Source organism: Bicyclus anynana, chromosome 17 (assembly GCF_947172395.1).
Source record: "Bicyclus anynana chromosome 17, ilBicAnyn1.1, whole genome shotgun sequence".
Classification (NCBI taxonomy): Eukaryota; Metazoa; Arthropoda; class Insecta; order Lepidoptera; family Nymphalidae; genus Bicyclus; species Bicyclus anynana.
This window is the reverse complement of record NC_069099.1, coordinates 353,035-378,138: the sequence shown is the minus strand read 5'-3', so window position 1 is coordinate 378,138 and position 25,104 is coordinate 353,035. Positions and strand designations below refer to the sequence as shown.

The 25,104-nt window shown below is 41.6% G+C and overlaps 1 protein-coding gene and 1 non-coding gene across 2 annotated transcripts; both read right to left on the bottom strand.

Moving 5' to 3' along the window:
- Nucleotides 1-1,442: 1,442 nt before the first annotated feature.
- LOC112049293 (nucleolar protein 6) lies at nucleotides 1,443-22,870 on the bottom strand. Its single transcript, XM_052886563.1, has 16 exons — nucleotides 22,754-22,870; nucleotides 21,840-22,644; nucleotides 20,542-20,814; nucleotides 18,054-18,324; nucleotides 17,399-17,617; nucleotides 15,400-15,504; nucleotides 13,978-14,120; nucleotides 12,153-12,332; nucleotides 10,002-10,160; nucleotides 9,088-9,251; nucleotides 7,847-7,983; nucleotides 6,810-7,060; nucleotides 4,548-4,762; nucleotides 3,789-3,971; nucleotides 2,674-2,775; nucleotides 1,443-1,624 (listed from the first exon to the last, which is right to left on the bottom strand). The coding sequence occupies exons 1-16, from the start codon at nucleotides 22,763-22,765 to the stop codon at nucleotides 1,490-1,492; spliced, it is 3,354 nt and encodes a 1,117-aa protein (XP_052742523.1). The 5' UTR covers nucleotides 22,766-22,870; the 3' UTR covers nucleotides 1,443-1,489.
- LOC112049316 (U1 spliceosomal RNA) lies at nucleotides 19,599-19,760 on the bottom strand. Its single transcript, XR_002887080.1, has one exon. It is a non-coding gene; the product is annotated as a U1 spliceosomal RNA (small nuclear RNA).
- Nucleotides 22,871-25,104: the final 2,234 nt, after the last annotated feature.

Genomic DNA, 25,104 nt, shown 5'->3' with positions numbered 1-25,104 from the left:
AATTACAGACTGAATACAGTAACCGACTTGGTATTACATGGATCTCATAACTTTTTACGGTAGAACAATTGAGTTGCGAGAATTGGTATATTTTACAAGTGCTGTTTTTGATGGCATAGACGAGGTTGTCCGAGCATCAAAGCATGGACTTTAAACCAGTCCGGGGGACGCGGGGTGGGGGGCCGCTCCAACTGCCGGGCCTCCGGACTCACGCACCGACTGTGGTGATTAACGCTTTCTTGTTGTTCGGTCTTCTCACAATAAACGATTCAAGAAGTTAACCAGCGTATTTATGGTCAACCACCCAGCATAATCATCAAACACAATACCAAATACAAATACAATACCAGAGGTACGCTAGTTAATCATAAACCTCTGTTATTTTATAATTAATCGAAACTCCATCAAATAGGTATTATTGCAATTTACAATAATTGTATTTCAATAGTACAATTATTACAATAACCACATACTATCTACGAACATGCAATATAAACCATAGAACAATGAAATTCAGAATCAACAATGCATTTTGTTGTGTTATTAAACTTCGTAGTTTTGTACGTAGTTATTATTGTTTCCACTAACGATGTTCGTGTTTACAATATAAACATAGGTAATTACTCAGTGTCAGTGCACTAAGAAAATGCGATGGCCAGACGTACCCCGTTACAATTCTCTCTCCGCGTCGTGTTCCTCATTACTGAGGGTCACATGACGCCTATCACACATTCACTACTTTTTCCCGCACGATATCACGCCATGCGGCTCGGCTTTTCGCGACCCGTTATAATTATTTAGGCTGTTTTTTTACAATATAGGCTTGGGGGACTACAATTAAGCCTGATGGAACGCATTAATGCGGTCTAAGTTCGAGCGCGCTTACTTAGAAGATGCCTATTCACTCTTGCTTTGAAGGTGTTTAAATTTTAAGTGTCATTTTTAAAGACAATATTAGGTATTATTTGTCTTTTTCGTTTGTTTGCTATGCGACTTAATAAAATTAAGACAATTAGCCACCTTTGTTCGCCTCAGTTGCAACGCGCCAGAATATAGAAAACGCTGAAGCTAACGAATTAGCAAATTAATTCCGTATTCCTCCTTATGGTAGGAGTATGTGCTAACAAAATTTTAGCCTTGATAATATGTGGTAAGTCTAGCAGTCACAGGCGCTTCCGTGATTATATTGATCAGTTAGTATCCATATCACAAGGTACTCTTACTTTGAGTTCCAGTTAAAAAAAAACTAGCTGAAAACGTGTATAAAATATAGCTTATGTTCTTCTGAGATAATGTAATATCCTAACGAATAGAATTTTTCAAATCGATTCACATATTTCAGAGCCTTCAAATAAACAATCACATCTTTCCTCATTATTATTAAGTAAGTGTAATGTATAGAAAACAAAATAAATTAATTCAATATCGCTTTTTATTATAATTATTACAATAATTACATACAATAATTATTTTGTACACAATTTAGATATCATTTATTGATGATGACTTCCTTCACCAGTCCGTCGCCCAGTATTTGGAAGTCCTCGACGATAGCTTCCTTGTTAACTCTGTACTTGGTCTCTCCGCCCACTGACACTTGCTCTAACGCGTTAGCGTTTAGAGTCTGTAATAAAAAACAAATTAAAATAATGTCACATATAAAGACCATTTGCTGAATGTTTTTTTAATAACAGATTGCAAAGAAAAAACACCAAAAAAAAAAAGTCGCGAGTCCAAAGCTGCTAACGCTTTGAAAATTAAAAAAAATGTATGTTCGAAAATTCAAAATTCATTTATTTCTATTAGGCTTCGTTTACTAACACTTTTGAAAGGTCAGGAATATGTCATAATTTATTTTTATCTAATGCTAGTAATAATAGTCGAAAACTTAAAATTAAAATTCCGAGGGTCCCAAACGCGCCTTGGTCCGAGAAGAGCCCACAACAAACTCAGCTAAGGTTTATTTTTTTTGTTTACCACCATTTTACAAACTTGTTTAATCGAAAATTTAAAATTAAAATTACGAGGGTTTCAAACGCGCCTTGGTCCGATAAGAGCCGATAAGAGCCCACAAGAAACTCAGCCTAGGTTTATTTTTTTTACAAATTTATTTAAAACTAAGCACACAGTCGTATCAGTTTTAACACCAAGCTTGTTGGAAATGACATTCGTTATCGAGCGGTCACATGATCAACTTGTCGATCGGATGTCACTCCCATACATTTTATCTGTTTTCGTAGCGATAGCGTTTGTAGAAAGACAATCGACGTGCCACATGGCACGTCATCGGCACAAAGAAAAACACGGAAATGTACTCTCGGACTTTTTGAAGTCGGTTGCTTTCGAAAATCGCCTAGCTTTGTAGTGGACTATTCAAAGTACTGCTGCGGCTGATGGTGATAATAAAAACTGGTCAAGTGCGTGTCGGGACACGCACAGTGTAAGGTTCCGTAGTTGTATGTCACCAATGGAGACTTAGAACAGTGAATTTTGATTGGTCGGTTACAACTCTTTAAATTTTAACCTCTACGATAGTTTTCCTTTTGTTTTCATTAATACTATTTCTGTGATTTATTTCTCTATTTAAATGACGGGATTAAAGGACAAAATAATCCTCCTTTTATACCGATTCATGAGAAAAAAGGATGATGATGATAATAAAAATGCGTGTACCTGAAACTCTTTAATCTCCTTCACGTCCGGTTTCCACAACACAGCGATGACGTCACCGCCGTACCGGTCGTGGAAGAACAGCGCAAACTCGCCGTACGCGCTCTGGAAGTTACGAATAAATATTAAAAAAAGAATTCATTATTAGTTTTTGCCACATTTTTCTCTCACATTTTTATTGGAAAATTTAATTCTTCGATTCTCGGCATCCTATATATCCACCCAAAAACAATTTTTCAATTGGAACAGTTGTGAGATTAGCGCGTTCAAACATACAAACCCTTAAATTTTATAATATTAAAGTATAGACATAAAAGTATAATGTGTCAGAATCTCAGACCAATGACCACAGGACCTGCCTCACTAAACGTTACCCTTCTGTCAAAAGTATATAATCACGATCTAAAGTTTTTATAAAAACTGTTTCTATAGAATCAATGTTTCATAGTTGTAATCGTTTTCGTTTTAAGAGCTCCCTAAAAATGTCGGTTTGTGTAGTTGCATTGCATAAAAAACAGCCAACAACTTCTAATTTACTAAAAGATGAAATTACGTTTCATTTGTAAAGTATATCTACCTTAATTATATCAAAATCGTAATAAAAACGATATCTAAAAAGATTCTATTCTTTTGACGGAAAAGCGACAGACAATTTTGTTGGTGAATTTGGGTGCGATGCATCTCCATATCTAATTCTTCTATGGTCAAACTAGAATAGAAAGGCTCGATAATGGAGAATGTTACTAGGTACGCAAAATCACTTGAAACTTTGTTACATTGGAGCTTTTATATATAAAGATTTTTGGGCGGTAAATCCAAAAATTGTTCGTACTCTGCTAAAATACTAAAGTAGTCCGAACTAGGCATAATGATTCGTCAGTAGATAAGGTAGAAGTACGAAATTGCATGAACGGGCCGTGCATGTGTTGTACGATGACGTCACGCACATTAAACGCTTATATCTTGAGAACCAATTAACATTTCGAAATAATTCTTTCACGAGTATTTTTTATTTTCAACGGAGAATACAGAAAGTTAAATACAGAAACATGTAAAAATAGTGAACATTCTCCATTGTCAAGTATATTATATATCTGTTATTATATCAGTTGTCTTACCCTCAATTCATCCAAATATCTGTCGACTGGATGAAACTCCACCACCGGTATGACGTCATCGACCACAGCCTCTTCGGCCAGTGAGCTCTGCGCCGCGTCCAATCTCTCCGTGCAGTGAGGCACCAATCTCTTCTGGAGATAGATCAACACGTCGTATCCTGATAGAGATGGGACGAAGGCCGGCTGGAAATATTAATAAAAGTTAAAATAAATCTATACTAATCTATACTAATATTATAAAGCTGAAGAGTTTGTTTGGTTGAACGCGCTAATCTCAGGAACTACTGGTCCGATTTGAAAAATTCTTTCAGTGTTAGATAGCCCATTTATTTTAGAAGGCTATAGGCGATACTTTATCCCCATATTTTCTGTCAAAGCCTCATTAGCTCAACGGTAAGAACGGTTGGACTCATCACCGAGGGGTGGTGGTTCAATCCTCACCCCGTTAGTTTATTGTCGTACCCACTCCTAATACAGTCTTTCCCGACTATTTGGAGGGAAATATTGGTCATATTATAAAAAAATGGCAAATAAAATATATATATCTATACTAATATAATAAAGCTGAAGAGTTTGTTTGAACGCGCTAATCTCAGGAAATACTGGTGCGATTTGAAAAATTCTCTCAATGTTTGACAGCCCATTTATCGAGGAAGGCTATAGGCTATATATTATCCCCATATTCCTACGGGAACGGGAACCACGCGGGTAAAACCGCGCGGCGTCAGCTAGTATATATAATATATATATCAGTCTCACCAAGATACTGTCCACCATGTCAACTAGCAGGGCCTTCTCTAAGTAGTCCAAGGTGCCCCTCGCCACCAGCTGCGTGCGCAACACCACTTGCTTGGTAGGTGATCGCCGGCTCCACACGGACGGCTGCGGGCCGTCGTACGCCGTCGCGATGAACAGGTACGGGGTTTGGTTCTCGCGCCCGGCGAATTTGCGCTCCAGTTCGGTGATGTCTTCACCTTTGATCACAAATTCAAAAATTAAACATATAGATAACTCGCGGACGCCCGCAACTTCGTTCGCGTGAAATTTAGTTTTTCACAAATCCCTCGGGAACCATGGATTCTAATCCAGAGTAAAATCTATTGTAATACCAAAGGAGAATGCCAGATCCTGACCCAGTCCTAACTCAGAATTTTGCGGAAAATGTAAATGTACTAAAATATCCAATTTTTAAATAATTGTTTTTAATAAGCCATTTTTAGTGTTAAACTCCGGTATAAAAATCTATCAAAAAAGTAATTCAATCAATTACGTTATTTCCTCGAAACAGACATTGTTTACATATTTTTTTTTTAAATCTTATTTCGACCTTGGGTTCGAGCCCTTTAAAGAGTTTTTATTCAATTTTAATCACTTTAGGTTCAAAATGGCTGTATTTACAATAAAACCAATCACACGCTTTAAATCTATCTATTTCTTAATTAACTGCACATACTTAACCTTAAAACTAACTTTCAACTTACATTTATCTTTATACCCCTAGTTTTAAAGGGTTAAAAGCTAATATTTGTGTAATAGTACAAAAAATCCAATAAAATAAAATATAATATGTTGTTGCAAATTATTTTTTTTAGTGGGTTAAACTTCTATACATTGTCCTTTTAGCCAAATTGGTTCAGCAGTTGCGGCGTTAAAGAGTAACAAACATCCAAACAAACATCCATACCAACATCCTTACAAACGTCCATATAAATTTTCGCATTTATAATATTAGTTGGAAGTAAGATAATTAAATAAATAAATATTATACTTAAACAATACACATCATACTACTTAGCTCCAAAGTAAATTCTAGCCCAAAGTAAGTAACTAAATAAAAATGGTGACCTTAACACTGCGTGGACATGCATTTGTAATACTTACGCGACATGTCGTCATTGAAGTCGATCGCCAACATGTGCGTGCTCCAGTCAGTGGTCGCCAACAGTTTGAGCGCCCGAACTGAAATGGTGACCTTAACACTGCGTGGACATGCATTTGTAATACTTACGCGACATGTCGTCATTGAAGTCGATCGCCAACATGTGCGTGCTCCAGTCAGTGGTCGCCAACAGTTTGAGCGCCCGAACTGAAATGGTGACCTTAACACTGCGTGGACATGCATTTGTAATACTTACGCGACATGTCGTCATTGAAGTCGATCGCCAACATGTGCGTGCTCCAGTCAGTGGTCGCCAACAGTTTGAGCGCCCGAACTGAAATGGTGACCTTAACACTGCGTGGACATGCATTTGTAATACTTACGCGACATGTCGTCATTGAAGTCGATCGCCAACATGTGAGTGCTCCAGTCAGTGGTCGCCAACAGTTTGAGCGCCCGAACTGAAATGGTGACCTTAACACTGCGTGGACATGCATTTGTAATACTTACGCGACATGTCGTCATTGAAGTCGATCGCCAACATGTGAGTGCTCCAGTCAGTGGTCGCCAACAGTTTGAGCGCCCGAACTGAAATGGTGACCTTAACACTGCGTGGACATGCATTTGTAATACTTACGCGACATGTCGTCATTGAAGTCGATCGCCAACATGTGAGTGCTCCAGTCAGTGGTCGCCAACAGTTTGAGCGCCCGAACTGAAATGGTGACCTTAACACTGCGTGGACATGCATTTGTAATACTTACGCGACATGTCGTCATTGAAGTCGATCGCCAACATGTGAGTGCTCCAGTCAGTGGTCGCCAACAGTTTGAGCGCCCGAACTGAAATGGTGACCTTAACACTGCGTGGACATGCATTTGTAATACTTACGCGACATGTCATTGAAGTCGATCGCCAACATGTGAGTGCCCCAGTCAGTGGTCGCCAACAGTTTGAGCGCCCGAACTGAAATGGTGACCTTAACACTGCGTGGACATGCATTTGTAATACTTACGCGACATTTCGTCATTGAAGTCGATCGCCAACATGTGAGTGCTCCAGTCAGTGGTCGCCAACAGTTTGAGCGCCCGAACTGAAATGGTGACCTTAACACTGCGTGGACATGCATTTGTAATACTTACGCGACATGTCGTCATTGAAGTCGATCGCCAACATGTGCGTGCTCCAGTCAGTGGTCGCCAACAGTTTGAGCGCTCGGTACAAGGCGGCGGCGGGCTGCGCGGGCGGCTGCAGCGGCGCGGGGAGAGTGAACACGGCGCCCACCAGCAGCTCCGACACACTGCGTGGCCAGTGGTCACCCAGCAGCTGGCACGACAGCCAGCGCACGAACAGGCACACGGCGGGACCGAACGCGGGGTGCTTCTGGTGTAAACTGTAATCATAAACATTAAATTTTTGGCTGGTGGGAGGCTTTTGCCGTGGCTAGTTACCACTTTACCGACAAAGACGTACCGCCAAGCGATTTAGAATTCCGGTACGATGTCGTGTGGAAACCGAAAAGGGGTGTGGATTTTCATCCTCCTCCAAACAAGTTAGCCCGCTTCCATCTTAGACTGCATCATCACTTACCATCAGGTGAGATTGTAGTCAGGGGCTAACTTGTAAGGAATAAAAAAAAATACATAAATGATGATAGGAAATGTATGTGCGAACAATTCTATTCATATTAATAAAACAAAAGTACCAGAGTATAAAATATCAATAAATGAAAATTAAAAGTTATTTTAACTATATAGAAATGCAGGTGTATTTCCTTAAAACCCTGCAATTTTTTTAATCAAGCCACATATGTACCTGCTACTTGTAATGCCACGCGGTTTTCGTTAAGGTAAGTACTCACTCGTAAATTTCTAACGCTATTTTCTAGGATATTTACTCAAAATCATCATAATGCTATCTATCAACTGAAACATTATTAGTATAAGCATTTTCTCAAAAAACTAAATTGTGAACCTACAAAAATACACTGAGCTCGGTCGCTTAAAATTTAAAAAAGTCGTAAGTCGTTAATGTCCGCTAATTTAACAAAATCATACAAAAAGGTTGACAATATATGGTCGAACTGGTACTCGAAACGCTCGCATCACTCTCCTTGTGTTTCACCACTTCTCTCCGCAGCAGAGCTACAAAGGTTGACGATACATGCTAAAACTCGTACCCGTGCAGCGCGCCCCTGAGCCGCGGCATGAGCACGGTGTCGCACTGCAGCGCCGCGCTCTCCTCACTCTCCTTGTGTCTCACCACGCCTCTCTCCACTTCTCTCCGCACCAGCGTTATCTCCTTAGGATGCGCTACCTGTCGGTATAGAAATGACGATATAAATAAATTGCGGTTTTACCCAGTTATTATTATTACACAGCATTTTAAAGTGATGACCTATGGTTCCGAGACTTGGCCTCATGAGAAGGCTCAGAGTCACACAGCGAGCGATGGAACGAGATATGTTAGGAGTATCTCTGCGTGATCGAACCAGAAATGAGGAGATCCGCAGAAGAACCAAAGTCACCGACATAGCTCAACGAGTTGCGAAGCTGAAGTGGCAATGGGCTGGGCACATAGTGCGAAGAGCCGATGGACGTTGGGGTCCCAAAGTGCTGGAATGGCGACCCCGCACTAGTAAGCGCAGTGTCGGCCGACCCTCCACCAGGTGGACTGACGACATCAAGCGAGTCGCAGGGATTCGCTGGATGCAGGCGGCTCAGTATCGTGATGTTTGGAAGTCCCTACAAAAGGCCTATGTCCTGCAGTGGACGTCCATTGGCTGATATGATGATGATGATGATGATTTTAAAGTTCTCGTCTCATTGAGATATGGTAGCTTTGGTTCTTCTGCGGATCTCCTTTAAGAACCAAACCTACCGTTCGCATCGCTTCATTTTGTCATTTTGCCACTACATCCAACGCCAACCCGACTTATACGGTATAGATTGATCTATACCTGAGCTTGGTATGAATGGTAGAAGTATATGGATCCGGCAAGAAGTAGCGCTACAACTTATTGAAGATACCGATTCGGTAAATTATCATTAACATCTCATATTCATTACTAAATGGTCGAACACCTCTAAGCCATTTTGTTTGAAAACTTTATTATATAAACAATAGTTCAGAGGCGATTCTTTAAATTTCAAAGCAGTTGAAGCGTGCTGGGTCTAAGCTTCACATCCCCTCTCCTACAAGGAAGGAGGAATGACCCTGAACCTTAACTAACTTAAGTGGGGCCGGTAAAATATGTCCATCTCCTCCATTCTCCTCTATTACTCGTCAACTCATCATCCACTCCCTTTAAAAATTTGTCCTCTTCTCTTTCACAAACCTCAACCGTCTCTTCTTAGGCCTTCCTCTGCACTTGTGTCCTGACTCCAGACCCTGTAGTAGGTAGGAATAGGCTGTACACACCTGCAGACGGAACACCAAGCCGTTCCTGAGCACGTCGACGTGCGCGGGGTAGGCGTGCGCCGGCAGCGCGTGTTGCGAGCTCAGCCGCTCCGCTATCTGCAGGTGGAAGGCCGCCTTGAGGCAGCGGAACGCGTCCAGCTCTCCTGGCCACTTGCCGCTGTGACCTGCGGATTATGAGGTTTTGACGACTAACCGAAAACTCAATCCCACTTCTGATACCAAAGGAAATGTCCCTAAAAATGCTCCAAGTCGAATGAAAAATACAAAGAGACCCAGTGACATAAATGTGCTAAAATTACCTTACCATTTTTATATTGAAAAACAGAAATCTCGGAAATAGTGGGGTTTCAAAATCATTTTAATTTTTAAGGTCCTCATCTCTTTAAAGTTGAGCGACGACTAACCGAAAAGTCAATCCCACTTCTGACACCAAATTTGAAAGTAAGTTAAGAAGTTTAAATTGAATCTTTCTTCAAGATTTAACTATTTTACTCGTAATTTTGATGGAAATTGTACAAACAAAGATCAGTGTCCCAAAGAAAACGATTTTAGTCTGGTATCCTAATTTAAAATTGGAATTGTCTTCTTTAAAATTAAAACTTTTTAATGATACCAAAAGCAACCAGATACAAATGAATTTTATTACAAGTTCACTCATACTATATGCTTAGACTTTTTCCTTAACCTAATAATATGATCTAATCACACCGAAATATTCAATATGACGCAATATCTAATCGCATAATCAAAGTTGAAATAATTGAGTTTATTCTTTTCAATAGCAGCCCGGAGATGGAAAGTTGCTAGTGTAACTCCTCTGCCTTTGATTAACATTTAAGAACTCTTTTCTTAACAATGACACAGTTTTGGTGGTTGAAAGAGAACCTCTTATAATATTAGTATAGACAACTCACTCAATTCAACAATAGCCTTGTTAACTGGGGTGTATTCGGGCAGTTTGGCGTTGTGTAGCTCCTTGATCAGCGACGCGTTCGCGCGGCGGCGTGGGTTGCGGTCCAGGTTGATGCCCAGCGCTGGGAACGGCTCGCAGTAGCTGAACACTGGCGATATACCTGGAGAAAAGGTTAAACATTACTATAGTAGATTCTAATAATCGCTTAATACTAGTATAAGTTTTATAAGATATCGATAAAAAATCCTAATTGTTGCCTAATTTAAGCCACAAAAGATATCAATAGTAGATCCTAAAGGTTGCTGAATAAAAGCTCGTTAGGATATCAATAGTAGATCTTAAAAGTCACTAAATATAAGTGCCAAAAGATATTAATAATAAATTTTAAATATCACTAAGCCCCAAAACGTATACATTTTAGATCCTAATGATCTTCAAGTGCTTTTTTGTTACCCCAGAAGACTCGCTCCGTCATTTTTCGTCACTCCTCAGTCGCCCAGATTTTCCAAATCGACCTTTGTTTCGCTACAGAGGTCATCGGCTCACTTCGCTCGCTAGTTACCCCTTCGCTCCACGCAGATCATCTTCATGAGCTCTTGGCGTCGCGCTTTACAAAAACTCTATGGATAGAGCAGAAATGATGAGTCGGAGTGCCCAGATTATGATTATGTTTAAAGTTCTTGAAACTCGCCAACGACGCCTCCTGCAAAGTATGTGCTCGTGGAGCTGCAGGTGTGGCAGAGCCAGTCTCACCATACACAGCGCTGATGTCCAGCGGCAGCTGGCTCAAGGCGCGCAGGTCTCTCCTCAGCTCGTCAAACGCCTGCAGCACCGCCAGCGCCGACTCCTCCATCTGCTGCTGCGGCAGAGCCAGTCTCACCATACACAGCGCTGATGTCCAGCGGCAGCTGGCTCAAGGCGCGCAGGTCTCTCCTCAGCTCGTCAAACGCCTGCAGCACCGCCAGCGCCGACTCCTCCATCTGCTGCTGCGGCTGAGCCAGTCTCACCATACACAGCGCTGATGTCCAGCGGCAGCTGGCTCAAGGCGCGCAGGTCTCTCCTCAGCTCGTCAAACGCCTGCAGCACCGCCAGCGCCGACTCCTCCATCTGCTGCTGCGGTAGAGCCAGTCTCACCATACACAGCGCTGATGTCCAGCGGCAGCTGGCTCAAGGCGCGCAGGTCTCTCCTCAGCTCGTCAAACGCCTGCAGCACCGCCAGCGCCGACTCCTCCATCTGCTGCTGCGGTAGAGCCAGTCTCACCATACACAGCGCTGATGTCCAGCGGCAGCTGGCTCAAGGCGCGCAGGTCTCTCCTCAGCTCGTCAAACGCCTGCAGCACCGCCAGCGCCGACTCCTCCATCTGCTGCTGCGGCAGAGCCAGTCTCACCATACACAGCGCTGATGTCCAGCGGCAGCTGGCTCAAGGCGCGCAGATCTCTCCTCAGCTCGTCAAACGCCTGCAGCACCGCCAGCGCCGACTCCTCCATCTGCTGCTGCGGTAGAGCCAGTCTCACCATACACAGCGCTGATGTCCAGCGGCAGCTGGCTCAAGGCGCGCAGGTCTCTCCTCAGCTCGTCAAACGCCTGCAGCACCGCCAGCGCCGACTCCTCCATCTGCTGCTGCGGTAGAGAGCCAGTCTCACCATACACAGCGCTGATGTCCAGCGGCAGCTGGCTCAAGGCGCGCAGGTCTCTCCTCAGCTCGTCAAACGCCTGCAGCACCGCCAGCGCCGACTCCTCCATCTGCTGCTGCGGCAGAGCCAGTCTCACCATACACAGCGCTGATGTCCAGCGGCAGCTGGCTCAAGGCGCGCAGATCTCTCCTCAGCTCGTCAAACGCCTGCAGCACCGCCAGCGCCGACTCCTCCATCTGCTGCTGCGGCAGAGCCAGTCTCACCATACACAGCGCTGATGTCCAGCGGCAGCTGGCTCAAGGCGCGCAGGTCTCTCCTCAGCTCGTCAAACGCCTGCAGCATTGCCAGCGCCGACTCCTCCATCTGCTGCTGCGGCAGAGCCAGTCTCACCATACACAGCGCTGATGTCCAGCGGCAGCTGGCTCAAGGCGCGCAGGTCTCTCCTCAGCTCGTCAAACGCCTGCAGCATTGCCAGCGCCGACTCCTCCATCTGCTGCTGCGGCAGAGCCAGTCTCACCATACACAGCGCTGATGTCCAGCGGCAGCTGGCTCAAGGCGCGCAGGTCTCTCCTCAGCTCGTCAAACGCCTGCAGCACCGCCAGCGCCGACTCCTCCATCTGCTGCCCTCCGGCGCTCTTCCTCGCTGTGAGCTCGTCGAGTTGGCTGCATATGTGGTATAGCTCCGTTGACGGTATATCTGTCAACAAGACTACTGTTAAAGTAGTTTAAAAAAAACGAGTGTGTTGTAGACCACACGACTGAAGTAAAACTACTGTTAAATATAAAAACAAAGCGCCATCTATGTGCCTCAGGCATAACTGCATCGCAGTTCTTGAAAAAGAGATTGTTTCAAAGTTATTTACGAACGCCATCTACTGGTAATTTAAAATAAGATTAATTGTTCTGCTGTGCCTGTAGATGGCAGCACGCATCGCCTAATTACACTTTTCGTAACGCATTTACTAACTCACTCCTCAAGTCAAGCTTCGCCCTTTTTACCCCAACTATGCGAAAACTGAAAATTACCGTAAAGTTAGGAAGTTGTTGTTCATCCTATATCAATCATCAAATCTATTTTTAGTTATTTTTTTTATTTTATGACCCAATAGCCAATAACTTCGATCTTACCATGGTGGTCCACCATTGGTGGTATAGTACTTCTTCTTCTTCCTTCTGGACGGTTTCCGAATTTGACCATGTGACTGGCCGTTGTACGTGGGGTCTTTCGCTGGATTCACTCGATACAACCGAGCTCGCTCCAGAAGCTCAGCAGATCGCCCAGGTCATCGATACACACCTCATGGAGTGTCGCTAAGGAATCAATGAAGGTTGCTCGTTGTACAACGCTGCATCATAACGTGCAGGTTCTGCACAGATGACTGTCAGGTTACAATACCAGGTCTGGGTATTGTATACTACAGACACTCACCGTACTTGAGTGCGAGCAGGTAGTCCACCAGCTGGCGCGGCACGGCGCGGCGCTCGGCCAGCGCGCGCGCGTCCCACACGCACGCCTCCGTGATGGCGCCATCTTGGAACCGACGCAGCTCCGACTTGTCGCCCCAGAACGCTCTGACGAATGCACACTGATGGTGGTATACTACACACTCACCGTACTTGAGTGTGAGCAGGTAGTCCACCAGCTGGCGCGGCACGGCGCGGCGCGGCACGGCGCGCGCGCGTCCCACACGCACGCCTCCGTGATGGCGCCATCTTGGAACCGACGCAGCTCCGACTTGTCGCCCCAGAACGCTCTGACGAATGCACACTGATGGTGGTATACTACACACTCACCGTACTTGAGTGCGAGCAGGTAGTCCACCAGCTGGCGCGGCACGGCGCGGCGCTCGGCCAGCGCGCGCGCGTCCCACACGCACGCCTCCGTGATGGCGCCATCTTGGAACCGACGCAGCTCCGACTTGTCGCCCCAGAACGCTCTGACGAATGCACACTGATGGTGGTATACTACACACTCACCGTACTTGAGTGCGAGCAGGTAGTCCACCAGCTGGCGCGGCACGGCGCGGCGCGGCACGGCGCGCGCGCGTCCCACACGCACGCCTCCGTGATGGCGCCATCTTGGAACCGACGCAGCTCCGACTTGTCGCCCCAGAACGCTCTGACGAATGCACACTGATGGTGGTATACTACACACTCACCGTACTTGAGTGCGAGCAGGTAGTCCACCAGCTGGCGCGGCACGGCGCGGCGCTCGGCCAGCGCGCGCGCGTCCCACACGCACGCCTCCGTGATGGCGCCATCTTGGAACCGACGCAGCTCCGACTTGTTGCCCCAGAACGCTCTGACGAATGCACACTGATGATGGTATACTACACACTCACCGTACTTGAGTGCGAGCAGGTAGTTCACCAGCTGGCGCGGCACGGCGCGGCGCTCGGCCAGCGCGCGCGCGTCCCACACGCACGCCTCCGTGATGGCGCCATCTTGGAACCGACGCAGCTCCGACTTGTCGCCCCAGAACGCTCTGAGGGAGAGATATTTCTCTAATCCATGGAATACTAAGATATTCTTAGCATTCCATGGATTCACCGGGATGTGCCCGGGCAATAGGCTACTCGCCTGCTGTACAAAACTAAGAAGATTGTTTGCATAGAGGCAGTCTAGATGCCTAGAAACTCTAATCACATTTTTATTTGTGAAAATAATCTCGTAATTGTAATATTTTTATAAAACAAAATTGTATTTTTATCACGTCACCGTAAACGCCAATCACAAATTGTAACGTCATTTGCTACAAGGTATCGGTGTGATTGGCGCTTGCGGTGACGTGATATAATCACATCAATGCAAACGCCAATCACGCTGTTATCTCTATGAATGACTTCACTTGCTAATGTGCTATGTTTCGGCGGCAAAAATTTTACGTAGATATTTTTTCATTTATATAAAAAAATTCAGTTTAAACACTGTTTACAAAAGAGGCAAGTAGCCTATTGTGTGGCAATGACAAAATCTCCGAACAGAGTCTGGGACTTGTAACCAGGGTGTTAAGGAGGGTTAAGGAGAATCTTTTTGATACGTCAACACTCGCCGTCTCAGTTTCTTATAGTAATAATCGACGAACTAAGTAGATGTCCCACCTGATGGTATATGGAAATCCATAGCTAATTGTAAACCTATAAGGTATCCTATAAAATGGCGCCGAGACTACCAACATAAGGCGTAGGTGTTAACACTTATGTGCTTATGCGTGTTTAAAAGCCTCAAGCTCAGTGGCAAAAGGTCTCATCACTCTCGCATTTGTACTGTTGTCGTACCCACTACGAACACAGTTTTTCCAACGTTGAATTGGAGAGGAATATTGGTCATATTTAAAAGATCTGACAAATATTCTTTACAAAAAAATTACACAAGCAAAACCAAAATACATAATTATTTTGAAATAAATCACAGACAGACAATTCAATTCTATTTGTATGGGCATATTGTATAGATTGTGGTATAAACGAAACATAACAGAATGTGATAGGCCAGTGGATATGACCTCTGCCTCCGATTCCGGAAGATGTGTGTTTGAGTCCGGTCCGGGGCATGCACCTCAGACATTTTTGTTGTGTGCGTTTGAAGAAATTATCACGTGTCTCAAACGGTGAAGGAAAACATCGTGAGGAAACCTCTGATGCTAACCCGCATTGGGCCAGCGTGGAGGACTATTGGCCTAACCCTTCTCATTGTGAGAGGAGAATCAAGCTCAGCAGTAAGCCGAATATGATATGATAATGATGATGTGGCAATAAACCCACCTGAACAGCTCCGCGTCCGGGAGGTTGGCCGGCGGGCCGCGATCCACCACGCTGATAGCATTCACCGCGTCCAGGATGAAGCCAAACGACAAATTCTCCACGTAGCTTGAATCGAATAACATATTAAACATTATTACAATGAAATCCCTTTCCCTTTTTTCCCTTTTGAATTCCAACTCTTCAGAATCAGAATCAGAATCGTTTATTTGCAGGAAACATTAAAGGAGATCATTCACGCTCCATACATTTCTGGGCTCTTTTTTTAAAGTGCCGGCCAACAAAAAAAATGGCGCGACTCGTTAGAATTAGCCAATTCGTCGATTTTCATGATCCTCGTATTGTTAGAACTGCCCATTTGGAGCAATAGTTAGTATGGCACAAAGATTGTATTTCTAGTTTTTTTTTCTTAGCGGGCACTTTTAAAAGTTGACAAAATGTATGGAAATAACGAATCATCGAACCTGTATAATTTGGTTCAGAGCCACCTGACAACTTTTATGCCATATTAGCTATTAATTCAAATGATTAGTTCTAACGATTCAACGAGTTGCGAAGATGAAGTGGCAATGGGGGGGGGCACATAGTTCGAAGAGCCGATGGACGTTGGGATCCCAAGGTGCTGGAATGGCGACCCCGCACTGATGGTAGACCCCCACCAGGTGGACTGACAATATCAAGCGAGTCGCAGGTATTCACTGGATGCAGGCGGCTCAGTATCGTGATGTTTTGAAGTCCCCTACAAAAGGCCTATGTCCTGTAGTGGACGTCATTCGGCTAACATGATGATGATTACAAATTTATTTAAAAAAATCAACCCTCCCTCTGCGGGACATTTGAGTACCCAAGCAACCTGTGGTCAGGGCTCCAGAATGAGGAACCTTCTCACAATACGCCGTCTCAAAATTGTCAATCCCTTCTATTAACTACTTTCATTAGTCAACGACTACTACTTTTACACATATCCTCTTTCACACACTTTACCATCTCTTTTTGGCCTTCCTCTCCTCTTGTCTCCTGCGCAAAAACATTCTTCTTTTAAAATGACGTTCATCCTTCTGCATCACATGTCCAAACTCATACCATGCTATTCTTATATTCCTCAACTATTCATTTACTGTTTAAAAATGTCTCGCATATCATGAGAGTGAGCTTGCCAGACTATAAATGTATGTCTATAACTTTTTTTTTTTGTTCTGTTTAGAACTAACTGTCTAGACCTGTTGTAGAAAAATTTGGCGATTAGAAGCAACATTCCCCGGTAGTTCGGATGGTTTCTGAGTCTAGCTTTGTAGTTGTTGTTACTAGATTTTATTTCTTCTTTCACTGTTGGCATTTGTAGACACTCGTGAATTTCTGGTATTTTCAGAAGCCAAGGCGCGTTTGACACTTGCTGCAATACATAATTCTGAGCTCTTTGAATAATGGTAATGTTGGACTCGCATGCATATTCCCACAGCTGGATTCCATACATCCATCAAGCAGCGGAAGATATCGTATCTAGGGCATATTTTGCGACACGAAAGATACCGTTTGCTTCAAACCATCATGGTGGGCAAGATTGCAGGCAAAAGAGGTGTAGGAAGAAGAAAGAAGTCCTGGCTACGAAATATAAGGGAGTGGACTGGCATAAAGACCGTCGAAGAACTTTTCCGCCTAGCCATGGACAAGGAAAAGTTTAGAAAGCTGACCGCCGACCTTAATGGAGAGGCACTGTAAGAAGAAGATATTGGTTTAACTATTGTCTTATAGACAAGAAGCTTGTTTTCCAAGGACAGCCTGGAGTTCCGAGCGAGCATCCAATACAATCGTCTATATCGGTAGTAGATCTCATCCCTCTTGGTTTGAATGTGTTTTTTCCAAGTTAGCCTTCTATCCAGGTGCATGCCTAGGTATTTGACGTTGTCGCTTTGTGGGAGCTGATTGTTGCGTAGAAACACATGTCGTGTCACAACATGTCTATAACTTAAATAATAATAATTTTACTAAAGTAATGTCTCACCCATTTTTCTTAGCATTATTCACAGTTTTGGTGACGGGCCAAGAGAACTCTTCCTCCACAATCTGCAGTATCAAGTGTGCTCGTTCCCCCAGACCTTTGCTGAGTAGATCGTACAATGTGTCGGTGACCAGTGCTAACTGATCCAGCCCATAGTTCACTTTACTCGACTTAGGAGCTCTGTCTAGTATGGCTTGCTTTAGTTTGGGGAAATTTTTAAACCTTTAAAGTAATAATCACAATATTTATTATTTTACCATAAAACATTAACATATAAATGACATTTCATAAATGTTCTTCTACTGGATTAATTTTATTAAAAGAAATATCAATTTCTACTACAATTCTGTACTATAATATAAAATAGCAATTGATATTTGTCGTAACCCCATTTTGATTTATTTTTTAATTAATATTCCTCCAATTCAGTCTAAGTTAACCCTCAATGTTATTAAGCGGTTGTCATTAACTACTTAAAATAATTACCTATTTTTGCAATTTTCAGTATAGGTAAAGAAGTACGAGTAAGTAACTAAAGAAATATTGATTCATGAAAATTGTAGGCAATATTATGAAAAAAACAAAACAAAATGGCGGCATGTAAACATCAGGCTTAACTACTTAATGGTTTGGATGTTTTAAATCACCACTGACTTACTTTAAAATGTGATCAAACTGCATCAAAATGGATACAGGGGTCATAAAGAGTGGTATAAAGCTGTTTATCTTGCCATTATCCAACATGTCCACGGCCAACCCACTCTCTCTCCGCAGGGCGAAATAAGTGCCTTTGCACATCTGCCAGCATACATTGTAGTACCCACTTCTATCGAGGAAAACTATTGGAAAATGTGTATGGAACTCTTCCATGGATGGTGTGTCCTGACCTTTATGTAGTGATATGCCTTTTGTGTCCCATTCTGATGATTCTGTAATATAGAAGAATATTTGTTTTGTGTTTAATTGATATATTTATTCACAGGGAGAAATAGGGATGAAATATGGAGGTAAGTACAGTATTGGAGGTATTTTTTCAATAATAAGAGTTTTGTGTGTCACTAAGTTTGTAGCAATTTTAATCTAATGTCTATATTATTAGTTGTGTAAGTGACCTAAAGCTGTGTGCTATATAGTCTTTCAAACACAATGACTAAAATTCCGTTTATAAAATGGAAGGTGAGGAAAATAATATTGTATACCATATACGTGTATGTAAACAAAGTAAAAGTAATCAAGACAGTAAAACAACCACAAATAGTTATATACAAGGGTTTAATTTTTTATACTTTTCAACCAACGAAAGACAGAGAGAAGGTTAACACTTCAACATGTATGTATGTATATTTTTTTTATGTATGAACATCTCTAACTTTTTACTGAGTAGTCCGATTTGAATAACTTTTTTTTAATGTCAATAATTGCAAACTAGTAACTAGTTAACTACAGAATCAAAGATGACAGAAAAAGAACTTGTTTGCATTTAAGGGCTATATTTTAAGAGTTAATTTTGAATAACTTTTTTTTAATGTAAATATTTGCAAACGAGTAACTACTAACTATAGTATGCGCATTATCATCTGAGTCGTCCGGTCATAAAAGTCAAAAAAGATAGGAATGTGCAGCGCGCCTACCTGCGCACCCTAATTATCGATAAACGGCTACCTGCGCACGTGCTAATGATGAGTCAATAATGATTTGGACGATTCTGATTGGTCGGTTTCTAATGTAATTGCATTGCGTATTTTTTTTGCTATAAATGTGTTTACTGCAATTAAATAAATACATTCATGTGTTACTCGTTGCGCACTATGGATACTAATATATAATAAATTTGGCAGAAGACGAAGATTCTGATGATGAAGACTCAGATGAAGATTAATTTTATTTAGTTAATAATTATATAATATGAAATATGTATTATATTAAATCAAATATTGTTAATTTTTTTAATTTTGTGAACAAGATACGATAATAAACTTTACTTATCGATAATATGTCTTTCATTGTTACACCCTTCACTAGACGGCTCCATAAGACCCATAAGTGCAAGCGAGATAGATATAGAGAAATGATTTATGGCCCTAAGACTCAGTTGTTAATGCTATTAGTATAGTCAACTACAGAATCAAAGATGAAAGAAAAGTACTTGTTTAATGTTTGGCTGTTTGCATTTAAGTGCTATATATATTTTAAGAGATTACGAGGGGGACAGCGCGTACGCAGTCCCCACTATCAAAAATTACGCGTCCGAGTTATCCACATTAGGGATAATCGCAGAGGTCAACCCAGCCGCAGTGCAATGGAAGGGCCTCGCTCTGGGGGAACCGCCTTCATGATCACGGTGTCCCCTACGCCAGGTAAGTATGCTTTAATACGGGCAGGCCGTGGTAGTCGTTGCGCGCGGTGGAAACTCCATAGCGTGATATTGAAATACAGCCACACTGTACAGAGACATCTAGCGGAAACTGCTGAAACTCTATCTAGCGTAGTTTGTTGATTTAACACTAGATGTCAGTAGCAATTATACCATATACCCAGAGCAATCCGATCTCCGTACTGGGTACTCCAGGATCATCAAGAAATATTTAAAAGAAAATACCTTAAATAAAACCATAGAACTATACTACTATAGACTAATAATTATACAACAAGACAGGTCTGGTGACCAGACATTAATTAATACATTAAGTCCTCAAAATTTTCAACTGAATGGTACAAGTGTGAATTCAAGTGTATTTGAATAGTCACTTTGACCCACATGTATGTATGTTAGTACATAATATGATATCCAAATATCCAATTTGTGGGTTTTTTTTATTGTTTACAAGTTAGCCCTTGACTACAATCTCACCTGATGGTTAGTGATGACGCAGTCTAAGATGGAAGCTGGCTAACTTGTTATGAGGAGGATGAAAATCCACCCCCCTTTTCGGTTTCTATACAGAATCATACTGGAATGCTAAATCGCTTGGCGGTTCATCTTTCTGGTAGGGTGGTAACTAGCCAAGGCTGAAGCCTCCCTCCAGCCAGATCTGGACCAATTAAGAAAATCTCAATCTGCCCAGGACCTCCGTTTATGTAAATCTACCGTGTGTACCACTGCGCCACGGAGGCCATCAAAAACGAAAAAAATATATTATACTCACTCAAATAGATCCAAACGTTTCTTACAATCTGGTAACTGCTCATGATGTTATTGATCCTCTTCATTTGAACGAGGTAAGCAATGAGCATGCTCATGACATGACCTGACACTTGAAGTTTACGCTGACGCACCCAAATCTTTAGCAAGATTATTGCTTGTTTCAAATTCTCCTTATTTACTAATGTTTCATTTAGAAAAGTCTGATTTTCTGCAGCTGTAAGATCTGTTAGTACACTGCTGTTATAGTGAGGTGTTGGCGGTCCCACATCTGCACCTTAAAGCGACAAGAGAAAATTAAATAAATTTAAATGTTCACTGCATAATGGTATACCCTATTATATTTTCCAAGTGATCTAGGTTCACCTCATATGTTGAAATCTATCAAGTGGTTTAGCTGAACATGTAAAAATTTATGTATAATGTAACACATAAATAATAATAAATAAAAAATAAAAATAGCCTTTATTCTCTGATTGCTGAATACATACAATATACTTAATACTTTATTTATATACTATAGCAATCAGGTTGTCCTTCGACATAGGCCTCCTCCAGACTTTTCCACGCTACTCGATCTCTGGCCTTTCCTCGCCATCTCGTCATGTAACACATATAAGTACATATTATGTATAGACAAAAACACAACCTTTTTTGGTATCTATACTAATATATAGAACTGAAGAGTTTGTTTGTTTGAACAATTTGATTGAAGCTCAGGGACTACTGTTCCGATTTGAAAAATTCTTTCAGTGTCAGGTAGCCCATTTATCAAGGAAGGCTATAGGCTGTATATTAACCCCGTATTCATAAAGGTGCGAGAACCACGCGGCTGAAACCGCGCGGCGTCAGCTAGTATAGTTATAAACAACCATTTTTTTTTCCATACCTTTCAATCCTATTTATTTAAGTTGTTTGATTTCCATAATAAGAGTTCTCCAGTACATCTAAGATGTGTGCAACATATCACATATCTTGTGATAACAAAATTATAAAAAGATATTGTCGACCATTAACTGGAAATATAGCTCTCTCTTTTGTTGTGATGAGACAAAAGAGAGAGGAATATATAGGAATAATAAGAGTCTAAGGCTGGTTTTTGAGTCACAATGACAAGACACTGAACATCGGCGATGACAGACATGCATAATTTCCTAGGGAGCGTTTCAGAATAACGCGTAGCTATCAATGCGTGCAATGGTCGGCGTGCTAAGTGCTGAACTGTCAGCACCGACGTTTAGTGCCTGGTCAGCGTGACTCTAAAACCAGCCTTAAGCTCAACATTTTATAATTGAAACATACCTTCTTGTTGTTCCACTGAGAGCAGCCATGATTCTCTTAAATTATTGCGAGTAGGACTAAACCTGTGCAATTTGTATGTATCACTGTCACAAACTAGGTTTATATGTACTGATAAATGATTCCCCAGTTTTCCATTGGGTTTTACATGAATTAGTGGTTTGGTAGAGCAATTATGCAGGTATGTATATTTTATTTCTTCTATACTTTCTAGTTTTCTTAAATGAGAGGCAATGTATGCAAGATATGCAGCTCTTTTTAAGTGATATTTATAATTTACGGAGTCATTCTTAGTGTATGTCTCAGCTGGCACTGTGATTTGTAAATCAATAACTAATTTTGAGTCAATAGAACATCCTAACATATAAGAACCAACAATTTCAACATCCGTGAATTTATGAAATCGGAATATCACTTTTGACTTTCGAATTTCATTAGTTACTGGCAGTTTCACTTTTAAATGTTTCTCAAAAGCTTTTTCTGTTAAATCATACTCTTTCACATCTTCGGGTATAGATATCAGGTGAGATTTTAAGATGTTGTACCATTCCTGAAATCTTTTGACCGTTTTCTCTTTAACTTTAACTTCTTGCAGTACCTCTTCGACTTGGAGACGGAAAAGGTTGGAATTGAACAAGTTTTCTGTTTCCTGAAGTCGGTTGAGTTCAGCGGCGGTAGGTTGGCGATATAGACTTTTAGTTTTCATACGTTTAGGACCATCTTTGTTACTGGACTGGATGGGTCTCTTGCCGTTCTCATTCGCTACATCTAACGCCGTCTCTTCCTCCGACACGGAGTTCTTTAATTCCTACAGAAAACGATATATGAATTTATTATGTATGGAAACTCGTTAATAGTAAAGCTGTATAATGAAATGTACTGAATAAAATAATTCATGGAATAAAATATCTACTTACGCGTTTGACCATTTTTAAAAAGAAATACTTTCACTTGAATTGAAGATCATAATAAAAGGTTATGTTTTTGTAAACAACACATTTTCGTATCGCATGCCGTGAAAAAAGAAAATGACATGACAATGCTTAGTTGACTTGACAGTGACACTTGAATTGATGTGAATGACAGTTGATATTTTGACATACGTAGATGATAGTAGTCTGAAACGGATATGACGTCAGGTGGCGCGAATTAGGCCACGTTCGGACTACTTTAGTATTTTAGTCGAGTACGAACAATTATTGGGCGGTAAATCCAAAATTAACGTAAGAAACTTTTGTTTATAATAAATAAAAATAGAAACGTAAATAGCTAATATACGTTTTTTTTCTCAAAACATATCCTCCCTTCACGCAAGGGACCCTATGGTTACTTGATTCAAATTTACATTACCTCATCACTGTTATCACTATCAAATTTAGTGGCTCTGTCGGTTACAAACTTGAGAAAAGTAGCATCTAAAACGGCATAGCGACTAGCGTTGTTCTGGGCAGACCATCACAAGCACTGCACTCGCCTTGGCGTGACCTCTGTCCCGCCTGACCTCTGCCGATGACACCTTGACATGACTCTGACACCACTTCACTTGTTTCTTCCATTTTGTGCCGATCCCGAGCACTGCTCCCACACTTCGCTCCCGTGAAGGTTTGTCAATTAACCGTAACACCGCTGCCACTTGCTTCGTTACCCGGAACTGGGTGGTTGTCTACCAATGCCGCGTCTTTCTCAGCTGCCTCCATGCTGCTTGCCAGCTGATAAGCTTCACCGCAACGCAGCTTACCTCTGCGAACAACCTCTGCCGAATAGGTTCGCTCCTCAACCCACATACTAACTTATCTCGAAGACTTTCATCTAGCCTTGTCCCAATCTCGCATGTCATAAGACATTTTTTTAATTCCGCTACATATAGTGCAATACTTTCTACCGTCCGTCGGGACCGCCGACGACATTTGAATATTTTTGGTAAAGCACGCGGTTTCGGGTAGACTACTCTGGTAGACCAGAGCCCGGGATGGACATTCTCTTTTTATAAGAGCAACTGTGTCGGTTCTTCTCAGCAGAACCTACCTTCCAATTCGGTGGAACCTTTACAAATAGTCGTTTCAAAATTGCTTGTAAACTGAAGAGAAATAAATGAATTTTGAATTTTTATATATAATTTAGGTAGAAATAATTACAAATGAAACGTGACTTCATTTTATAATAAACTAGGAGTTATTGCCGTTTCTTATAAAACAGTTTTTATAAACTTTTTCTTTCTTTCTACAAGTTAGTCCTTGACTACAATCTGACCTGATGGTAAGTGATGATGCAATCTAAGATGAAAGCGGGATAACTTAGGAGGAGGATGAAAATCCACACCCCTTTCGGTTTCTACATGACATCGTACCGGAACGCTGAATTGTTTGGCGGTACGCCTTTGTCGGTAGGGTGGTAACTAGCCCCGGCCGAAGCCTTCCACCAGCCAGACCCAGACCAATTAAGAAAATCTCTATAGGCCCACCATGGGATCGAACCCAGGACCTCATACATTAGAAAACCAAAATACATTAGAAAACACGATAGATCGTGATTTTTGACAGAGGCGTAACGTCTAACGAGGCAGGTCTTAAGGTAATTATTGGTCTGAGTAGTGAGTACATTATCATATAAGTGCGGTAAGTTGAAAATTACAGCCGAGGCGATATTGCAAGCTGTATTAAGGAAGTAGAGGCTGTAATTGTCAAAACGCACATATGTCATACGACGTTTTATAACACATTTGCGAGGAAACACACTTTGAACACACTTTCTGAAAATTAATTTACATCTTTGCCTGTTTTCCTTGTGATGACATTTAGACATGCTTGTCATTTTTGCACAGATAACGAAGTGCGCACACCAGCGTTTGTTTTTTTTTTTAGAAAAATGCACCAAAACCAGGCAGTATTATTAATAAAGTAAATTAATATTTTTGTGTTTCTGATACAGATAAATGGCTGACATTTATTGTCAACATTATTAAAATTAAAGAATTAAATGTTTTTTTTTAATTATAACTTATCTCACAAAGTTAATCTTAATCATAAAATGTTGAGCACTTTTTTGACATAAAAAACTCTTTGCCAAGATTTAAAAAAGTACTGTTCGTTTTTAGACGGTTGATAAAGGTTACATATTTATTGCGGCACGTGTGAGTAATGAGATACATTACGATACTGAAATTGATGAAATAAGCAATACATTACGAGCAAATGTGTTATAAATATTATTATTCATGTCACGTTGTTTACAGGTATTTAGTGTAAATTATTTAATAAAACACAAACAA

Bases quoted from the DNA above. Each gene is read 5' to 3' on its own strand.
- LOC112049293 (XM_052886563.1), bottom strand. The intron at 14,121-15,399 runs GTGGGTTTATTG...TCTCTCCCTCAG, and splicing joins CCGGACGCGGAGCTGTTCAG to AGCGTTCTGGGGCGACAAGT. The intron at 10,161-12,152 runs GTGAGACTGGCT...CCTTTTCTCCAG, and splicing joins GGACATCAGCGCTGTGTATG to GTATATCGCCAGTGTTCAGC.